The sequence below is a fragment of the Hydra vulgaris genome, chromosome 12 (genome assembly GCF_038396675.1).
Source record: "Hydra vulgaris chromosome 12, alternate assembly HydraT2T_AEP".
NCBI lineage: Eukaryota > Metazoa > Cnidaria > Hydrozoa > Anthoathecata > Hydridae > Hydra > Hydra vulgaris.
The window spans coordinates 19,980,001-19,995,326 of record NC_088931.1 but is presented as its reverse complement, the minus strand read 5'-3'; the positions used below and the strand labels follow the sequence as shown (position 1 = coordinate 19,995,326).

The following is a 15,326-nucleotide window of genomic DNA, read 5'->3' as shown; positions in this document are numbered from 1 at the left end:
TGTATCTGGTAACATCTTTAAGATTATTATTTCCTTCTTTTCCAATCGTAGAACAAAAGTTGTCCTTGATGGGCAGCACTCCTTATTCTGTAACTTCAGGGGTTCCTCAAGGTTTAATCCTTGGCCCTATACTCTTTTCAATTTACATTAATGATCTTCCAGATATTCTCACATCTAAGGTGGCATTGTTAGCTGATGATACTACCATTTATTCTTGTCATGATAAGAAGCCAACACTCTCTGGTTGCTTGGAGGGGGCATTTGAGCTTGAAAAGGATCTCACTTCTGCTACAGCATGGGGCTCACAGTGGCTGGTGAACTTTAATTCAGATAAAACTCAATTTTTTTCAGCCAATTGTTATCGCAATAATTTAGATCTTCCGATATTTATGAACGGTAATGTAACTTAATTATGTAACGGTTATGTACTCGATGAGACATCTAATCTTCATCTTCTCGGATTAACTCTTACTTCAGACCTTTCTTGGAAACCATATATCAAATCTGTTGCAAAATTCATCCTTGTATGGAATACTGTTGCCATATCTGGGGTGGATCTTCTAATGATACCCTTTCTCTTTTAGACAAGGTGCAAAAATGCATTGTAAACATAGTTGGACCTGCTCTTGCAGCCAACCTTCAATCATTGCCACATTGTTGTAACATTGCTTCTCTTTCTCTTTTCTACAAATACTATAATGGGCACTGCTCTAAAGAGCTAGCGTCTCTTGTGCCATCTACTATAATTCATTCTCGTGTTACTTGTCATTCAATTAAGTGTCATCCTTTTTTTGTGACTGTTCCTAAGTGCTCCAAAAACGCTTATATGTCTAGTTTTTTTCCTCAAACTTCTTCAAAGTTCTTTGGAACTCTGAAGGAAGCGAGTTCTTTGGAACTCGCTTCCTTCATCTTGCTTTCCTGATTTATATAATTTGCAATCCTTAAAGTTGTCTGTCAATCGTTATCTTGTTCTACAATCTTCATCTTTTCTCTTGCAGTAACTTCCAACTCTAATTAGTGGTTGCCTTGTTGGAAGCAAAGATGTTTAAAAAAAAAGAAAATTAATTAATAAGTTTAGACCGAATTTCTGTTTAAGCCTACATTTGCTAGTTTTTGTGCAATGTAATGCTTTTTTGAACTTACATAACACTTATTTATTTAGCGATTGTTACATTTGTACTTAAGTAAAAATTTATTTGTAAATTCACCATGTTTTACAACATATTTACGAATTACGAACGTTTTAAGCTTATTTGAGAGGCCATAATTTAATTATTACATTTCAATCATAAGGGAAACTTATGATTGAACAGCACTTATGATTGAACAACACTTATGATTGAACAACACTTATGATTGAGCAACACTTATGATTGAGCAACACTTATGGCCTACTTTTTACAATATACTAAGGCAATTTTTTTGGTATGAAATTTAAATAAGGAGCTAATTGGCACTATAATAATAGCTATTATCTGGGATAATATAAATTATAAATACCAATATTTATATTAAACTTTGTTTAATATAAATATATTGGTAATTATAATTATGAACTCGATATTATGTCTCTGTGCATAAACTTTAGTCCCAATTAGCTCCTTGTTTAAATTTCATACCAAAATATTTACCTTAGTTGCATGAAGGATATAAGTTCTTTGCAATATGTTGAAATTTAAGATGTTTACCATACATATTAAATTGGAAATTTTGTCTAAAAAATTGAAATAAATTATTTCCTAATGTTTCTCAGTAATAACTATAACTGAGCCTATGATGCTAATAACAGTCAACTCTTTTTTCTTTGTTTGAATATTAGATTTTTTTAACTACGTTAAAATTAAAAACATTTTATTATTAATAAGATGCCATCTATATTTTCAAAATAGTTTACTTAATTATTACAGACTCATAGCCATTCTTCAAGATTATCAGAAGGAGGAGGATAAAGTGTTTAAATTTTTAATACAAAATTTAATAGAAGATATTACTCAATACACTCTGCAATTATTGATTGATATTTCCTACAAAGTAAGCATAATACTGCTCATTTCTATAAACTCAAAAAAAGTGTTTAAAAAAAAATTTTTTTTTTTTTTTGATTCACTAGACAATAGTTTTTCCATTAATGGTATGATATATACATATATCTATGTGTGTGTGTATATATACATATATATATATATATATACATATATATATATATATATATATATATATATATATATATATATATATATATATATATATATATATATATATATATATATATATATATATATATAGAGTATCGGACAAAACGAGTGCAACCAAATAATACTAATTTAGTTTCTTTATATAAAAGTGCTGCATTTTTCAGTTTAGAGAAATAACTATGTAACTGTTTAGAGACAAAGTTCTTTAAGTTTTATTCATCACAAAGTTCATTATTTGTACACGAAAATTAATAAATTAATCAAAAGTATTAAAAAAAGTCGATTTCCTTCTGGACAAAACAAGTGCTACTCGACAAAATGTTGATCAAGCTGTATTTTGCTATCAATATTTCATGGCGAATCCTTTGTTATCAATCACAGCCTTGCATCTTTGAGGCATAGATTCGATCAGGTGATCAATGAAACTTTGTGGAATTGCTGCCAAGGCCTTTTGGATTTGTTTAAACAGTTGATCCTTATTACGAACACCTTCACGATTAATTCTGCGGTTGACGATCTCCCACAAGTTCTTGATAGGGTTGAGATCTGGAGATTGAGGCAGCCAATCCATTATCGATAGGTGGTTGTCTTGAAACCACTGCTTGACTACTTTTGCAGTCGATCGTTGTCTTGCTGAAAAACCCATTTTATTGGCATATTCTATTCAGCATGAGGTAAAATAACATCTTTCAGGATATTTCTATACATGAAACGGTCCATCATTCCATCGTTTCGATGTATTGGACCTAGACCGTTAGCAGAAAAATACCCCCAGACCATTACATTGCCTCCACGGTCTTATGGCAGTAACGTAAATCTAGGCGTTTCCAGCCGGTTAACGTACACGGCAAATGCCATCGCTCCCAATGATGTTGAACTTCGATTCATCACTGAACAGGACAGTTCCCCATTTCTGCACATTCCAGTCAATATGAGATGTAGCAAACAGGAGTCTTTTCTTCTGGTTTTTTAATGAAATCAGCGGTTTCTTTGCAAGGCGTCGAGAAAACAATCTGGCTTCAACAGCACATCGTCTGATTGTTCAGTCTGATACAGGCAGCTCTAATTGCTTTTGTATCTCGACTTGTTCCTCAAGGTTCGTGTTTCGGAGTTATAGAGCTGAGAGAGGGTTATAACCATTATTAAGTAGCCTCCTCATCTGTAGTGGCCTTCTCGGCCTTGAGAATGTAAATAACAAAAAAAAAAAAAATATCCAGGGATCCTTCTTGACGGATCTGACGATCATAGAATCCTCTCTAGAAGTGGTGGAACGCGGTCTTCCACCTTTGTTATCTGCTCCCAACTTCCCCGTAGAACGATATTTGGAACATAGTCTTGATACGGTCCTTTTTTTCACGATATATTTATCACAAATACTTTTTTGTGACATTCCAATTACGTAATCGCCAATAATTTTCTTTCTTAGTTCCAATCCAAGACTGTCGGGAGCCATTTTTGCACTTGAAGTCATAAAAATAATAAAATTCTCAAGGCTTACCGTGTTACATTTACTTTGTGATGATACAATAATGCTCTGTGGAACACAACGTCTTGGTTGGATGTGGACTGTATTGATGTTATCAAACACTTGTTGTATTTCACTTCTTGTATTGATGTTCTTCGATAAAACACTTTGATAAAACTCACTTCGATAAACTGTCTTGATAATACTGACTGATTGACTTCCATATACTGACTGAATTACATGTCGATTTACATGTCTCTTATATAGTAAAATGAACCTGTGTGAACCTGTTCTGGAAGATTCTAGATGCTTCTTTTCGATGCTTCTGGAAGCTTCTGGATGCGTCTGGATGCTTCTGAATGTTTCTGGATATTTTTGGATGCTACTGGATGCTTCCAGATGCTTCTTCTGGAAACTTCTGGAAGCTTCTGCATGCTTCTGGAAACTTCTGGATACTTCCTTTAATTATTAAAAAACTTCCATGACGTTGACACGGACCAGACTTAAGAAAATGAAACAAACCAAAAAAATTGCACTTGTTTTGTCCGCTGCAAAATGGCACTTGTCAACGTAATTCTGCCTGTGTGCTGTCACCTGTCAGCTGATTGCTCATGTCATGGCATGCTATGACTCCAGACTCCTGAACTGTTTGCTGTGGTAGTATAGTTTGTTTCGTTTTTAAGACATGTATATATATATATATATATATATATATATATATATATATATATATATATATATATATATATATATATATATGTATATATATATATATATGTATATATATATATATATATATATATATTTATATTTATTTATATATATATATATATATATATATATATATATATATATATATATATATATATATTTATATATGTTATATATAAATATATATATATATATTTACATATATATATATTTATATATTGTTTGAGGTTATCTTGTTTCATTTTTTTGTTTTCTTTTGTTTTAATTATTTTATTTTTTATTTGTTTTTTCTTGCCCTTGTTCTTTTTCTCAAAAAAGAAAAAGGGCAAGAAAATAAACTCTGTTTATTTTCTTGTCCTTGTTCTTTTTTGAGTTTGTATTGATTGCAAGGTTGTTCTTTTCATTTTAACCGTGTTATATGAGAGTAAGCTCTTCAGTTTATATTAAAATATTTAAGAACCAATTTATGATATTTACTTGGTAATATATTGTTGTTGTTGTTCTTGTTGAATATTATTCATACTTAGATTTAATTATAGGTAGTATTGTTTATTTCAAGTTAAATAATAAAATAATATGCTTCAACTGTCTAGATAAAACGTATAACTTAATAGTACTATTAATGCATAATTTAGTAGTATTTAGTAGTATAATATGTATTTAAATTATATACGTGTTAAATCGTATATAATTTATGTATATACTATATATAATTTATATACATGTTATACTTATAAACATGACTATTATTTGTACTTAATGACTAGTCAAATCTGACATGAATTTATTGACTGTTCTTGTTAGATTCAACTAGTTAACTCTGAAAAATGTGAGTAATAGTCGTGTCTATATATAGGTACACAAATGCTTTACATGAAGGAGTTATGTTTTTTTTGTTTAATAAATTATGCTAAAATACTTTAGTTCTGTTAAATGAAATATATTATATTATCATACTTAATAATAGTCAAAATAAAGTGGAACAATATGCGTTGTTAGATGGAGTAAATAAAAATTTGTTATAAATACTAGGTTGTCTTGAACAAGATAAATTAGACAATTTATTCGACTTGAAAATTGCTTTGAATATAAATAGGCTATTTATTTGGCGGAAACAGTTTCCTGTTTCAACTATGTAAAGCGGCGTTTTATGAATCAAACCTGAGTATTATTTATTAATATGTTTATTTATTGTAGTTTTGATAAGCATTTGTGGTGTATATTATAGTGGTTTGTATATGAAACTGTTTTTATATAGAATTGACAGTTTATAGCAACTGAAATCTTTAATAAATGGTGCATTTAAGTCATTCATAAATAAAACTAGCTTGTTTATCAAAACCACAAAGAGCTTTTGTTTTTTTATTTAAAAAAATAAATTTTTAAAAAGAAGAATTTTAATAAGAAGAGAAAAATAATTTTTATTATTGATGAAGTATTGTAAATTGTGTTTTTTAAAAAAAGACATGAGTATATTTTTTATTTTTTTAGTTGTAAAAGCTGTACTTTTTCACTGAAACAAGACGTATTTATTTTTTATGTTGTTGATGTTGTTTTGTAAGCAAATTTAACTTAAATTGATGTAAATTGTTGTTAGTGCACTTTAATTTACTAAATAGTAGTAATAAATGAACTTTTTCATTTCAAAAAGTATTATTTTTTAGTATGAATTTTTGTTAATTGTAATAAGCTTAACTAATTGCTAACTTAACTAACTTTTTTGTTTGAAATGTAATAATTAAATCACGAGCTCTAAAATAAGCTTGATATGGTGTAATTCAGTTGTAAAACATGATGAATTTGTACTTAAGTACAAATAAATTTTTATTAAAGTACTTATTTAACAATTGTTAAATAAATACAAGTTATGTAAGTTCAAAAAAGCATAACATTACACAAAAACTAGCAAATGTAGATTTAAATAGAAAGTTCATCTAAACCTATACATTTATATGTTTAATTAAAAAATTAAAAAAAAAAAAACGTTGAGTAAACCGTGTTTTTGTGTTTGAAGTGAACATTTAAGAGCTATCAAAAGTACATTTGCAGTGAACGTTAAGTTAATGTTTGCTGTTTGTTATTTGAACATTCGTATTGAACGTTCAAGAACTGTAAATTGGAGTTTACAAAAGTTGGTTCACATAACATTTACAGCAAACATTACGTAAACCTAAATGAATGTTGTGGCCAAGAACAAAAAGAAACCCAAGAACAATGAAAAAAACATAAAACCATGACTTTTTAAAAACTGTACAACTGATTAAGATAGGGTAAGAATTAAATAATTATTATAATATTAAAATAATTTATTACAATAAATTGAAATTATTGAATAGCCATAATTTAGGTGCACATAAAAATTTGGATTTTTGTATTCAAATACGAGACTTGAAAAGTCAAGAAATTTTTTTTTCCCTGTTGTTTTTTACATTTAAAAAACTAAATAATTAAACCAATAAATTAAGTCTAATAAAAATCTAATTTTTTATGTGTACCTAATTAAAATCATTTAAAACTGCTGCTTTAACAATCTTTTTTTCTTCTTAAAGGGGCAATAAAAAACTAATGCTAAAATACCATTAAAAGTGAAATCAAAGTGCTTTAAATAGTAACGAATCAGAATTTAAGTATTTAAAAAGGATGAATCAGAATTTAAGTATTTAAAAAGGATGAATCAGAATTTAAGTATTTAAAAAGGATGATTAATGAGGCAAGGATAAATAATGAATCAAGGCACTAAACATAAATAAATTGATAAAGCTAAAATAAACAAATATACCATTTTAAAAATCATAACCACGTAAGGACCCAATACTTCATCAACATAAAACACATTTAAGAGACGAAACACCCACATACCACCATTAATAGCATACAAAACATGAGCGGCATCAATTGTGTTATGGCTGAAACGAAGTACTAATGCAACAAAAAATATACTAAGTGCTACTGCATCTAACTTGTTCCAATTATTTGACCACCAGCTAGCTATTTTTCCTTCTAGAGTTAGAGCTTCATCTTGAACTATCTGATGAAAAAACATTAATAGAGGTGGAGAAATTTAGAAGTATAGAAATTAAAACATTAATAGTATTTATGAAAGTTTACTTGACGCAATTCTTCCATAGCAAGAGAGAAAATATAAACAACTAGAATCCATTCAGCTATTGATGGTTTATCCTCTTTTTTCACCATAGCAACATAAGAGAACAAGCACAAAAAAAGTAAATACCCAATCTAAAATTGTAATGTTATTATAATATAAAATAATTTAAGAAATAATATAACCTTTTAACCTTTACATACTAGTAAGGAAAAGAAATCCAAAAAAACAAATAAAATTATTTTAACACCCTCTTAAAGATCTGATTATTTATATGAAAAATGTTTACTATCTTTTGATAACATAAAATAAAACCCCAAACAACTAAACATAAAACTGATAAATTTTTTTGTAGAAATTTTTTTTTTTTTCGTTAAGAATATTTCATCTTGAAAGTTTATTCTTTTTGCATTTTGAGATGATCAAATGAATAAACTTTTTGATAAAAATTGTTTAAGTTTGGTTAGAATATTATATACTATCTTTTTTTTTATTTTTTTATTTTTTTGTGCTTATTAATCTCATCAATATAATTACGAATCAATCAACAATATAAATAAAATAAACTGGAAGTTTAAATAAAATAAATAAGTTCAAATTATAATGAGTTAATCAAATGAGGAAATTTTTTCATTTAATGAACAAAAAGTTTTTTTACCTTTAAATAAAAAGAAATATAAGTAAATTTCTTAAATATTTATTTTATAATTACAATATTAAAAAGTTAAATATCGAAAAATAACTATTGTAAATTTTGTATTTTGAATATCATAAAAAGTTAAATATTTAAAAAAAAATTTTGTTTATGTTTAAATAATCTTGTTTATATTTATTTTCAGTACTATTATTATTATTATTATTATTATTATTTTTATTATTATCATTATTATCATTATTATTATTATTTTATCATCATTATTTATAATACTCTATTATAATTACTTTGTTTATAAAACATTTTTACAATTGCATTTATCAATCCATGAAATTTCAGAAAAACATTCCTAAAATTGCATTAACCAATGTAATCATTGTAGTCATGAAGTTAAATTTTTTAAGGTTTAGTTGAAATTACAAACAAAAATTATTGGAAAAATTTTTTTTTACAAAATTAATCATTATCTCATTTTTGTATTCTTTCTATTTTATTTCTCAATCAGTGAGCCAATAACAAATATAAGCAGTTAAACCAGGATTCATATATTTAAAGATATAAAACTAGAATTTATTATCTAAAATTTTCATTTAAATTAGAAATTAATGAATAAAACTATTTTTGCAAAATAGTTTTATTCAAATGATGAATTCCATCTCGACGGAATCACCAATTTATGTCCATAAATTGGTGATTCCGCATATTATTATATTAATATTATATGATTATTATGTATTTATAGTTTTTTGGTATTAGAAGTATTTCAGGCCAATGTGTGACAAACACATATATCATATAGAATAACAATATGCACATTACAGTTATTTTATTTTTATAACATAAATGTGGAAAATAAGCTCAAATCGGTGATTCTGTCATGATGGAATTCATCAAATACTAAATGCAATTCATAAAACAAATTAATTCAAAATGGCAGAATCTTACCAAATTTGATAAGAACTTTATTACAGGAGTGTAGAAATAAAATTTTATTATTTTAGATAAATATTTAACTTTCTCCACTTTTTTTGCTGGTGTAATAACTGCACTAAAATCATTGACTGATTGTGAATCTGACACTAGATGACAGTTTAGATTTCTAAAAAAAAATTAATTTTTAAAGAACTTAAATTTTTATATATATATATATATATATATAAATATATATATATATATATATATATATATATATATATATATATATATATATATATATATATATATATATATATATATATACAGGTACCGAAAAAAGTTTAGAACCACTTAACAATATTGTGTAATTTCATTATTTTTTCAATGTATGAAACTAATACTGAACTTTGATGATAAGTTATATATATATATATATATATATGATATGCATCGAGATCTTGAAGTAAATTCTCTTGTTTCTTTATAAAGTCTAATAATCTTGGTTACAGAGCTATGGGAAACTCCAATAACTGTTGCTATTTGCCTATGCGATTTGGAAGTATGGTTATACAAAGCAATAATTTGGGAACGAACTTCAATTGGTATTTCTTTACTTTTACCCATTGGAAAATACTCGAATATTGAAATAAAATTGTAATTCGATATAATAAAATGACAAACCTGCTTACAGTATATAGATTTATTAGTTTATGTGATGGTATTGTTAAATATCCTTTGACATAAAACTACTCAATTTGTGTGTTTGTTTATTGATCGCTTAATGTGTATGCAACTGAATGTGGTGTAAATTCCTTTAGGTTTTAATTAAAGCATGTCATATATATATATATATATAATTTATCATCAAAGTTCAATATTAGTTTCATACATTAAAAAAATAATGAAATTACGCAAAATTGTTAAGTGGTTCTAAACTTTTTTCGGTACCTGTATATATACAGTTGCAGACAAAACTACGTGAACGATTGCAGAGTTTCAACACCTTAAAAAAAGTTTTTTCTCTAATACCATATATGATTGGATAGAGCGTTTTTTGCTCTATAAGATTGTGTAAAGTGTATTCTTTAATAATACGTATAAAATCATACATGTATAAACGTTAAAATAATTTCGAAAATTTTGAGCGACAAAACCACGTGAACGATTTATAAAAGTGTCATTTTTGATGCAAATTATATTATATTCACATCGAAATCAGTGCTTTTAAAAATCGTTCATGTGGTTTTGGTATTCTAAGAACTTACAATCATTTAAATTTCTCAAGATTATTCTGTTTAACATCAAAAAATTAAACTATAATGGTTCGTCAAACTGATTAAAAAATTGAAAGCTTGGTTTTGCGTTTGCGCAAAGAAGAAAAATGGTCCATTGGGCAAATTGCAGCTCATGTGAAGATGTCAAAAGGTGGAATACATAAAATTATACACCAAGAAAAGAGCAAAAAGATCGTTAAGAAAGGTGGTCGTCCACGTATTACGGATAAGCGGTAATATTCCTTTAATTTTATTTTTTTAAATATTTAATCTTAATAATATTAATGTTAATGTTAATTTTAATGTTTAACATTTTATTTTTTAGTACTGATCGAAAAATTGTGCGAAAATCTCTTGAGAATCCACATTTGACAGCCCCTGAAATTCGTCTGCAAATAGGCATGGAAAACGTAAGCACACGAACGATTCAAAGGCGTTTAAACGAAGGAGGTCTTTATGGGCGCAGACCTGCAAAGAAACCATTCCTTAAGCCCAGGCACGTCAAAGATCGCCTACAGTTCGCTAAAGATCACTTAAACTGGACGGTTGAAAATTGGAAAACAGTTTTGTGGTTAGATGAAAGTAAATTTAACATGGTTTGCAGCGATGGTCGAGGTTATGTTAGGCGTCCAATAGGTAAAAGATTTGCAAAAGAGTATACAATAGGAACTGTAAAATTTGGGGGTGGCAATATAATGGTTTGGGGGTGTTTCTCCTGGGCTGGAATTGGTCCGTTGTACCGTGTAAACGGTATAATGGACCAACTACAGTACAGGGAAATATTATCTAATAAATGTTGCCACACGCTTTAGAAAAAATGCCTCACAATTGGGTTTATCAACATGATAATGACCCTAAACATACAGCTTTGACTGTAAAAAATGGGCTCATAAATAATAGCATAACGGTTTTGAAGTGGCCTGCCCAATCTCCCGACTTAAATCCAATCGAAAATTTATGGATTGAAGTTGAGCGACGCTTATGAGGTCGCAAATTTCAAAAACCGGATGAACTTTTTCGAGTCAAACAGTATGAATGGGAGGCATTACCAAAACAGTTACTAGAAACTCTTGTAGAATCTATGCCAAGACGGTGCAAGGCCGTTATCGATTCTAAAGGCTATGCAACTAAATATTAATGTTTTTTTTTTTTAGAATCTATTATTTGTTGATGTTAGTAAAATTATTCTTTTACGTTTGTATAATCGTTCACGTGGTTTTGTCGCGCAAAATATTTGATGCTTTTTGAACATTTAGATATGTTTAATTTTAAACAAATTATTAGAGAATACACTTTACACAGTCTTATAGATCAAAAAACGCTCTATCCAACAATATATAGTATTAAACTATAAACTTATTTTAAGACATTGAAAATTTCATTAAAAAAAACTATTTGCAATCGTTCACGTAGTTTTGTCCGCAGCTGTATATATATACATATATATATATATATATATATATATATATATATATATATATATATATATATATATATATATATATATATATATATATATATATATATAATTAAAATATTATAAGCCATAAATATTATAAGCAAAATTATTAAAAATATTTAAACTATATATAATTTTATGTAAAATTTTACGCTTCATTTTTTTAATGTATACATTTATTAGGAGTTGATTAAAGGTTTACAATATTCACTATTATAAATAAAAGTTAAAAACATTTAACAGACACTAATTAAATGTAAATTTAAAGTTTAAAGGGCGAGATTGAAAAAACTGAAAAATGTTTTTTTTGCTTAGCAATGAATTTGAACCCATAAAAAGGCTAGGATCTTAGCATTGAGAACAGTGCACCTAATCACTAAGCTACCGAAGATATATGTCTCAATAAAAAAGAAACCATTTTAAAAAACTTTTTATGCTAATTGCAATCAACCAACACAAGCTATAATTTCAAAACCTTATTGTGTAACAAGATTGCATTGCAAAATTAAAAAATTTATAAAACCGCAATATTTTCTAAAAAATATTTTTAAACCACAATATTTTCTAAAAAATATTTTATAAAACCACAATATTTTCTAAAAAGTATTTATCAAACAATATTTTCTAAAAAATATTTATAAAACCACAACAGTTTCTAAAAAATATTTAACAAACCACAACATTTTCTAAAAAATATTTATAAAACCACAATATTTTCTAAAAAGTATTTATAAAACCACAATATTTTCTTTCTTAAAAGATTTAAAGATTAGTTAATTGCGGAAAAGACATATCTAGCACCCTGTAACCTGTTTTAATAATTGGTTTTAGTTCAATAATCATTCCAAGTATTATGAATGTGCTCTTTCAATTTTTTTTTTTGTCTTTGCATCATATCACTTTTTTAATAATATGAGGTTATGGTAAATCTTTCTAAAGTTTATCAATTGCAAAAAATAAATATATTTTTATAAACAACTTTTCAATAAAATCATTAACTTATTAAAAAGTTTTGACTTCTACATATTCACACTTTTAATATACTTATACAAGAATAAAAAATTGTTATATATATTTGAGAAACACAACATATAAATATAAAACTGCAATATGAAATTTTAAAAAAAAAACACTCAAATAAGATAAAGAACACAAAAAAAAAACTTGCCTAATTATTTACTAACTTAATGGTATTGGAAAAGAGTTGTTACTCACAGAACTTCAAACATTTAAAGACACATTTTGATATGCTTTTCTATTGAAAGAACAATGTCATGAAAATTCTAATTTTTTTTATATAAAAGATATAAAAAAACAGGGAGCAAATTGCATAATTAACCATTTTGACAAATAGCAAACGCTAATTTTAAAGCTCCTGTTATTATTTCTGAAAAAAATATCGTGATGTCACAAAATTTTAAGTATAAATACTGATGTTGCTAAATAGACTAATCTAATTGAGTGGAAAGTTTCAGTTTATGTACCACTTAAAACTCACAACCCATAAAGTCAAAGCCTATAGTCATTGCAAATTGCCCAAGCCATTCCAATCCATCAAACATCATTTTAATCAGGTTTCTTTTTATACAATTATAGCTGTATAATAATTCAACTAAAGTTTTTTATCAACTAAATTTTAATGTTGTATATTGTTATAAAGACCTGTGCAAAAAACATTCTTATGAGAAGAAAGGATACATAAGAGCTCAAAAAGTCAATATTTTTATGAACAAAACAATGTTAAATAAAACCTGGTACGTAAATATGACCTAGTAACTTATGCATTGAAAAAAAAAAGAAAAAAAAAGAAACTGTTGTTTGTTAACTATAAATAAATTTTAATAAAATTATTATTAAAATATATTAGAATTTTTTTATAAATTCTTATAAAAAAATTGTTTGATGGAATATATTTTGCCACAAACCTCGATAACTTTCTAAAACAATGTGCCTAAAACAATTGTACTTAACTTTTTTTTTTTGTAATTTTAACTTTTTGTAATTTTGTAATTTTAACTTTTCTAAAGCCATCAATAAAACTTATTAAAAGTGGTTACTTTTTTTTTAATTTAAATTTTTTCTTATAATGCACTGTCCTTATTTTGAAAATTTAATTAAAACAGGAAAAACCAAGGAACCCTATTTTCTAATTTCCTGGGGTATTCCCATTCATTTTAAAAAATTAAAGAATTTTACTAATTAATTTAGGGTAGGTTAAAAAGTAATTTTTGTCCCCAGATTCAAATTAACATAATATTTTGCAAAGCAACGACGTTTGTCAAGTTTAGAATTTTTTTAATATTTTATATTTAAACTTCAAAAATTTTGAAAATGAGTTAAACTTCAAAAATTGCTTTTAACAACCCCTAGATGTAACTGTTTATAAAGTTTGTCAAGATTTTTAAGTAAAGCATTCAGTGCGCATTCAAAAACAATTAAATTCGCACATTGAATTCAAATATTCAACAGAAGAAAATATCTGAATTTACACATTGAATGCAAAAATTCAACAGGAGAAAGCAATTGAATTCACACAAGTGAATTCAAACATCACACTCAAGACTTAATATTAAAGTCTTAAAATTAAGCAATTTAATACAATATGTATTTTAAAACATTCTCTAACCTGCCTTATTTTTCAAACTTAATTTGGAATTGGGATAGTAATTTGAATTTTTAATTGATTAAATGTTAGTTGATTAATTTTTTATATGATTTAATAAAATTGATTAACTTTTAAATATAAAAATATGAAAATTACATTTAAAAAAAAAAATTTTTATAAATAATATTCAAAATGTCTCTAATTTTTTGTATTCCTTGCAATCTGGTTTAAACTACATAAACAAAAATCTTGTAAAAAAAAACGATAGTTTTAAATATCTATTATTTATAAAAAATATTTATAAATAAGTCAACAAAAAAAAAAAAATAAAGTTCATACTCTGTAATCATATCTGTTTCACATACTGCTTTATCTTTTATATCTTGTAATTCAGTACTTTCTAGAGTTAAGACATTATCTGAAACATCAATAATAGTATAGTCTGATTTATGATGAAAACTAAAGAAAGCAATATAGGGTGGAAACAAAAAAGCAAATAAAAACTCCCATCGAGAAATATCTGTATTTTTAATATCACCAGTCCAAAAATCATTCATTAATGCTTGGACAGCTTTATGAGAAATGAAATCTTTGTGATCACTCAAGTAAGCCAGACTTAAGCATGTGTGAGAATTAAACTGCTTTGAGTCGCAAGTGATTAATTGTTCAGTTTTTGTTCTATCTGTGCGATAACACTCATCCAATAAATCAGTGCATAATGTTTGAAATTCTCTTGAAAAAAAAATTAAGAATAATCTAAACTTGAATTAAATACAAAAGAACTTTATTTTTACTTTTTTTATTTCTTATGTATTTATCATTATAATTATATATTATACATTATAAGCTATTATATTAGTATTTTCTAACTACTGGTATTAAATTTTATCCACAGCATCCACAGCAGTAACAAAACAAACATTAAAAGTCAAAGGAATAAAAAT

General features: G+C 26.3%; 1 protein-coding gene across 1 annotated transcript in view; it reads right to left on the bottom strand.

The window, feature by feature from the left end:
* The window catches only part of LOC100210951 (transient receptor potential cation channel subfamily M member 1), a 51,592-nt gene that overhangs the window by 13,724 nt on the left and 22,542 nt on the right, over positions 1-15,326 (bottom strand). Inside the window, exons 9-12 of the mRNA XM_065812477.1 lie at positions 14,722-15,114; positions 9,075-9,228; positions 7,480-7,608; positions 7,151-7,399 (exon numbers count right to left, since the gene is read on the bottom strand). Of these exons, the coding sequence (XP_065668549.1) occupies positions 7,151-7,399; positions 7,480-7,608; positions 9,075-9,228; positions 14,722-15,114 (925 nt within the window). The remainder of the gene's footprint in view (positions 1-7,150; positions 7,400-7,479; positions 7,609-9,074; positions 9,229-14,721; positions 15,115-15,326) is intronic.